Here is a 7,500-nt window from a genome sequence, read left to right on the forward strand (position 1 = left end):
AAGGTGTGAGGTCACAAATATGTGATTAGAATGCTCTTAACTGAACATTCTATCGCTGATGTAACAGTCGCTACTGGTAACTGAGCAGTAGCAGTGGAGTTCTAGAACACTGACTTAGAAATTTGAAAAAACCCAAAGGGTTAATCTCTTGCACAAGCTGTGGCTCTTTAGGTTCTTGTATGAATGTGTCATCAGTGGTGACGCTCTGCCTAAACCTGTATTTATGCACTCATGCATGTCAGACAGGATAAGAGCGTCAGCTAAATGTAATGCGAGGTACTTGATTCAGGCTAATGACCTCATCCGTTTGGGAATCAAACACACAGCGTTTCGGTTGTGACCCAGCCCCCCCCTGAGACTGCGCTGGCCCGGGTCAGAGTTCCCCCAGCCGTGTCTGGCCAATCACGGCGCCTCCCTCACGGGCCGGTCGACGGCGGCGGGTAGCGGTGCTCGCTCCGCGCGACGGACGCGCTTCCTTCAGCGCCCCTGTTTGCTCAGGTGCAGAGAGCGTAATCAGAGAGGGGGGGGGGCGCTGCGGGACGGGGGCTTATCGGGTTTATTTTTAACCTGTATTTGTCCTCTCAAAGACACGGTGCTGGCGTCCTGCTGCTGCATAGCGGGTCAGTTTTGGCCCGGGTCCTCTAAAAGGGGCCTGGCGGCCCACCTGCGGAGGCACACAAGGGCCCGGTCGGAGCGCCGCCCCCCTCTCTCTCTCTCTCGCCCCGATAAATATTCGGGCGCGTCCGTGAGGACGTGCGGTTGTCAAGGCTTCCGCTCGCTCTCCGCAAACACGTCGTACCGCGCTCATTAAAACGCGCTTCTGTTCCTCTCGTCCGTCTCCCCCTCCCTTCTTCCCGTCCGCGCTCGCTTATCTTCTGACGAGCAGCGATGATGATGATGATGATGGGCTTGTGATGATCGTGTGTTTTGCAGCTGGTCGTTTTGGGTTATTGAATCAGTGCGTTTTTTTAATCGTGCGACATCAGACAGTTTTTTTGTTTATGTTAAAAAAGCTTTTCTTCCCTTCCGTTAAAAAAACTTTGGGAAGTGATTTTAACAGCCTTGCACAATTTGGGGGAAATCGAGCCCCCAAAAACGCACGGGGAGATTAGTACGTAGGGCTGAGAGTCTGGTGTCCTGGGGGCCGAGCCGCACGCCGCCCCCCCCAGTAGGTCAGTCTGTTAATCTCTTTTACAAACTCAGAAAAGCCTCAAACCCCCCCCCCATGGGCTCTAACCGAATCTCCAATTAGCCAGAACCGCTGTGGTCAAGCGGCCCGGCCTGCGTACACTCGACATTCAGCCGTAACTTTCGCTTCAGACACAGCCGTTACGCGGTCCGGCGCCGCCGAGTTCGAAATCGAACCGCGCGAAGACCGCTAGCTAGCGGGCGCTTTCCCGCCGGAGCAGCGGAAACAATCGGCGGAATTCAAAAAGGACGCGCACGCGCCCCGCCGGCCCCTTCCGCGCGTTTCTCTCGCCCCGGCGTCGGCGGGAAGGAGCCGGGTAATCGCCCGAGCCGAGCGCCCCTTTGATCCGGGCGCGAAGCCCGACCCCCCCCCCCCGCCGAAGAGGAGGAGAGACGGGGGCCCGCGAACGAGCGAACGAAAAAAAGACGAACGCGCTCGCTGCATTAAAGGGCCGAGCAGATCAAAGCCTCCGCAGCCTGGAGACGGGCGGGATAATTACAGCGCTGACGAACCGCCGCGGCTGCTCGGCTCGCGGCTTCCGGAAGGATTCCCCGCCGGCGGCGCGATTACCTCCTTAAAGGAGCGCTCTTCACGTTTGAAAGATTTTTTTTTTTTTTGGGGTTTATATTTGGATATATAAGCCCCCCTTTCCGGCCGAACAAAGCGGCAGCCCGCCAGCGCGGGAGGGCGGTGTCGGAGACGGAGGAATTTCGACGACCGTCTCGCACCGAGCGGATCGGGAGGGAGGGCGAGAGAGCGTGCAGCCTGCGCTCCCCCAAATTGACCCTGCGAAAACTCGGCTCTGTCTTCTGAAACCGAGAGAGGGACTTCTGAAACTGTGTGTTCGGAAAGCGAGTGAGGGAGTGCGTGTGTGTGTGTGTGTGTGAGAATAAGAGAGAGTGTGTGTGTGTGTGTGTGTGTGAGAGAGAGAGTGATGTGAGAGAGGGAGGTGAGAGTGGAAATGTGTGTCACACATTGTCATTCTCTCACACACAGAAGAGAGAACACAGTGTGAGAAAGAAAAAGAGAGTGAGCAATTGAGAGATGGAGAGATGAAAAAGTGAGAAATCAGAACATGAGCTCTGTGGGCATTAAGACCTGCAGTTCTGCACACACACTCACTCTCACACACTCACACTCTCACACACACGCCCACACGCACGCACACACACACACACTCTCACACACACTCTCACACACTCACGCACACACACACACACTCTCATACACACACACTCTCGCACGCACACACACTCACTCTCTCACACACACACGCACGCACACACACACACATTCTCATACACACACACACACACTCTCACACACTCACGCACACACACACACACTCTCATACACACACACACTCTCGCACACACACACACACACACACACACTCTCTCTCACACACGGGTGTGTATTTATGGCACCTCCTCTTGTTTCGCCCCCTTGGCTGCTCGGCCGGTATTTACCCAAGGGGCAAATGAGAGAGGCGGTCAGATGTGCCCCAGCAGAGGAGGGGGGGAGGGTTTGGGTGGCGGGGCGCTTGCTGATGGGTTCTCCCAGAATGCACTGGGGTGGGGGGGGGGGCGTATTGAGTTCTGCTCCAGATACGGCGCTCTGGCGGCGAATGATCGTTTGTATCGGAGGCGAACAGATGGGAGGGGGCAGCAGAAACCAGGCCAGCGCTCCTGGCACGTGGCATCGCCATGGGAACGGCGAGATTGACAGCGCGCGCCGCGGTGTCCGTCAGCAGGCCCGCGGCGCGCCCGGATCTTGAATTTTGAGAGTTGGGAAGTTTGACGGCCTCCTCCGCGGCGCCATGTCACGTTCTTTCAGAGGCGCGGCCTCCCGGGTCTCCGCGTGAGCCAATCGGTGGAGGCTCCGCCCCTCGGGACCGGTGACCTCGTTCTCCGGACCCTCGCCGTCTCCCCGGGGGGGGGCAGGCCCCTCGATGCCCCCAGCCGAGATTAACCGTCCAATTAAAAACCCTGATCCTGATGGGCAGGTGCCAGTCAGAGAGAGGCACTCTGGGCCTTGGGGCGCGCGGCCCAGCTTCGCTCACTTCCGCCGCTAACGTTCATCGCCTCGCTTCTGCCGCTCCCTTTCCCGCCGCCTCCTGTTCTCTCGCTCGCCTCATCGCCTCCTCCTAAATGTTGTCGCGCGTCAGATTTATGTGTCCCCCCCCCCCCCCGGTCGTCCTGCTCAGCGGGTCCCCAGTTAAAAGGCCCCCCGCACGCGTTTCGCCCGCGCCGCGCGTCGGCGGGATTAAGGAACCTGCCGGCTTCTGACCCGGAACCACGTCCGGGGGCGTTTTTTTTTTTCTCGCCGGCTTGGAGCTTTGAGATAACGCCGGCGTTTCCTCTTTTACCGCCGTTAATCCGCCCGCCGTCCCGGCTCGCGCCGGCAGGTGGAGGAAGGGGGGCGGAGCCCGGCCGTTTTGGCGAGGGGAGAAGCTTGGACGGAGCCGTCTGTCGGAGGCGGCGCCCCCGGGTGGCGATTTCGAGGCGCGTATTTGCCGCCGTGGCGGATGGGGCGCTGACGTCGTTAGCCTGTGAGCCGGGGTCGTCTGGCGCCGCCGACGGGCTATCAATCCGGAATGGTCCATGCCTCCGCCAATCCGAGCGAATGAGAATCGGCGGTAAGGTTGGGGCTGTTGCCCCTCCTGTTGCGGCCGGGCGGGGGCAGGGGCGGGTGGGGTCACCGCCACCGCTGGGTCCTCAAATCCCGCCGTCGTTTCACCTGGAATGAGACTGGAACTCGAGAGCAGGAGTGGGCGACTCGATTCCCAGAATGCCGTGCGTGTGCGCAGGCGTCCGTTTCCGCCAATCGCCTGGCTCCGTTAGCCGCGCACACCTGAGGAAGGAGCCAGCGGTACGTACAGGGACACGCGAACGGCCTTGAGCTGCCTTTCACCAGCGTGACGCTAAATGAAGTTAAAATATCGACTGACACAGAGGAGGTGTCTGATTGGATAATTAAGGGCTGAAGCCTCATTGAAAGCGGTGATCAGGTTCGGTCCTCCTTGCCCACACGTCCTGTCTGCTTCACACCTTTCCCCACTGACAGGAATGACGTTCACTGGGGTTGTTAAAACAAATCAAAACACGCAAACGCGATTACAGCTTTTCCTCTGGTTCGACACAGCCCCACGTCAAGTTGGCCCGTCACTCTACCAGTGGGCCCCGCCCCTGGAATCGTGTGGGCGTGGCTTTGGTGTGGATGTGGATTTTTGGGGTGAAATCCTTTCTGCTTAACTGAGGCTGTTGTCGCTGTTCTTTTCCCGCCACAGGTTCGGATTGAGACTGCCACCACCCTGAAGCTGAATATCCTTTCACTCGCGTTTCTGTATAGCGCCTTTCACGGCGTGGGCTCAGAGTGCTTTAATCAGGGGAGGGAACTCCCCACCACCACCATCACCCACCCACCCATGTAACAGAATCCTGAGTGAGCCATGGGAGCCATTTTGTGCCAGAACACTCACCGCACATCAGCAGTTTCCAGTTAAACAAGGAAATAAAAGGGAAATAAAACGATCCTAAAACAGGGCTCTTAAATTCTTTAAGGGAATCAGAGTAGGGGGAGCTGATCTAGGGTCAGTTTGCCTGTGTCCATATTCCGTATCCATTATCAGCTAAAAGCGCAACACTGATCCTAATTCGGTCCTGCTCTAAATCTCTTTCGATGAGCCCTGTGAGTTTATGTATTTGTAAAGCTGCCCCCACCCCTTGTGTGTTGGAGTTATCAACCTCCACATTTTGCTAAGTCACAATTTTTGAACGGTGCCCCTGGGAAGTCCAGTTCCCCGCCACCCCCCAGCTCCAAAGTTTCCATGGCGATGTCAGCCCGGTCACCCCTCTCGTTGAGGTTGAGCTTGAAGCCCTTAACACGTCCTTACCTGTCGACGACTTCGAGTTCAGGACCGAGCAGTTCCTACCGGTGAGTCTGAGAATTTCTCTGTTTTTTTTTATTTATTAAAAAAGTGCCTATTTTTATCCTTTCTTTCTCGCGTGTCGTTTAAGGTTAATGAGGTTTGCTTGCTGAGAGAGAGAGGGAGAGAGGAAATTAAATGGTCCTTTTATGTGGATGAAGACCAGGCATATTACATTTTGAAACAAAACCGATTTATTTATTTATTATTCTGATTTATAAAACCGTCCGTGCGCTGACCCGCACGCTGTTTTCTCCCGGTCACCTTGAAATTTCGCGTGCGTGCACAAGCCTCGTGTCCCGCCTTCGTGACTCCCCCAATTAACCGTAAGTGCTTTAATGGGACGGCCAGTGTGAGTATGACATGCATCGGCTCGTCATTCCAAGCCATTGTCAGGGAAAATGGGGAAGTCAGACGGCAGAACAGAGAAGGGGAACTTCACGGAGTGTGAAATGGCGAAAGCTCGTTTCGAGCGGGAGGGGACAGATGGACGGTGTTGTTTGGCGGAAGTAGTTCTGTTGGCATAACCAATAAAAGAAACTTCGCGAAGTGGCAGCGTGCCGCGGCAGCCGAACCATTTTGGAACCGAAAAAGAAATAAAATGGTCAGATGTTAAAGTGGGTGCGAAGAAGCGCATTGCTGCATGCTGGCGAAACGTAAGTACCCGTTACTGGCATTATTGGGGGACCAGCGCCCTCCCGAAATAGGCACTTACCCCCCAGTTTCATAAGCTTACTGTCCCATAGCCAGGAATTAATAATAATTCCTGCTATCAATTGAGTCGCAGCACATATCAGCCTGTGATGAGACATAATTCAAAATGCATGACAATAAAACTTTATTGTGTGATTACACAGAACACACACCATTTAATTATCACTAGAGGCCCCAGGACTCCAGTGATAATTACTTAAATCACTACTCTCAGGGTGATTGATACTCAGATCAGTACTCTCAGGGTGATTGATACTCAGATCAGTACTCTCAGGGTGGTTGATACTCAGATCGGTACTCTCATGGTGATTGATACTCTGATCAGTACTCTCATGGTGATTCATACTCTGATCAGTACTCTCATGGTGATTGATACTCTGATCAGCACTCTCATGGTGATTGATACTGTGATCAGCACTCTCACGGTGATTGATACCCTGATCTGGGCTCTGTTTTTGGGGCAGTACCTGGAGTCCATCTTCGGCCTGCTCTTCCAGCTGCTGCAGCAGGTGACCGAATGCGACACCAAGATGCAGGTGCTGCACGTCATCTCCTGCGTCATCGAGAGGGTCAGCGTCCAGGTGAGCGTGTGCCGGGGGGTCAGGGGTCAAGGGGTCATGGTCCTGATTAAACAGGAGTATCGCAGGAGGGCGGTTTCCCAGGGGAGTAGTGCCTGATTGACTCTTCGGCAAAACTGGAAAACTTAAGGGTTTGACTACATCAAATCTGTACATTTTTTACGGTTTTTCTTTTGTAATACATTTCCCATCAACCATTTCACAAACATCTCATAGACATCATGGGAAAAGACTTTGTGGGAACTTGAGGCGAAGGAGAGCACAGAAATGGCTGCGCACACAGTCTTGTCAAGGATAAGAACGTTAGCATAATTGGTTAGCGCGCTGCAGCTTTAACGAAGTTACCTGCCGCGTGTGCTTGCTGATGTGGGCATACGGTTAGCACGGTCTGGCGCCGTCCCTCATATTAATCAGGGGAAAAAGCACTTACGCCTCTCCAGCATCGTAAGCCACTCTGGATAAGAGCATCTGCTAGATTGTAACGAGCGTCATAAACGTAATGTAATGAATGTCACGTCCACACGCCAATCAACTTGGCCTGATTGATGCGGACAAGTCCCCGCAGGTGTTTCATGTGATCAATTTTTGAAACGGATAATGACAGGTGGCGGAGTGTGAATGTCAGTGTTGCGCGTACTCCTGGCGTTAAACGGCAGTTCTTCCCAAACCGCGCCGCGGAGATTAATCGGACTGAACTTTCGGCATCGCCGCCTCAGACAGGACGCCGTCGGTCCGGGTGTTTGTGTTTGCCGTTTTGCGGATAACGAAAATCGCATCTTCGTTTGAATTCTTCTGTCGGCGGGAGGGCAACACGGCCGCGCCCCGTTTTGACAGTTAGCGGGCCGCGCCTCTCTCCTCACAGCCCCCCCGATAGAGAACGGGCCTGAACGATGCGCCGGGTTCCGCTTCGGCTGAATTCCGTCAGAAAACAGGGTCCTCCGCGCCCCCCCTCTTTTATCTGTGTGTCCGCGTCCGTCGGCGGTTCTGCGGGGAAATCGGAACCCTCGTTAAGGCGTTTGAGGTTTTGCATTGCGTCCTCTCCTAAACCCGTCAGAGCGCCTTTGTGTCGGAGTGCGGCGTCGTGTGAGATT

The 7,500-nt window shown here is 54.9% G+C and overlaps 2 protein-coding genes across 2 annotated transcripts in view; both read left to right on the forward strand.

Moving 5' to 3' along the window:
• Window positions 1–7,500, forward strand: part of cbwd (COBW domain containing) — a 244,096-nt gene that overhangs the window by 136,154 nt on the left and 100,442 nt on the right. The gene's annotated exons all lie outside the window — the stretch shown is intronic.
• ipo11 (importin 11) overlaps window positions 1–7,500 on the forward strand; it is a 94,056-nt gene that overhangs the window by 50,902 nt on the left and 35,654 nt on the right. Inside the window, exons 16-18 of the mRNA XM_064296900.1 lie at window positions 4,479–4,512; window positions 5,085–5,125; window positions 6,296–6,412. Of these exons, the coding sequence (XP_064152970.1) occupies window positions 4,479–4,512; window positions 5,085–5,125; window positions 6,296–6,412 (192 nt within the window). The remainder of the gene's footprint in view (window positions 1–4,478; window positions 4,513–5,084; window positions 5,126–6,295; window positions 6,413–7,500) is intronic.

This window comes from Anguilla rostrata, chromosome 10 (genome assembly GCF_018555375.3).
Source record: "Anguilla rostrata isolate EN2019 chromosome 10, ASM1855537v3, whole genome shotgun sequence".
Classification (NCBI taxonomy): domain Eukaryota; kingdom Metazoa; phylum Chordata; class Actinopteri; order Anguilliformes; family Anguillidae; genus Anguilla; species Anguilla rostrata.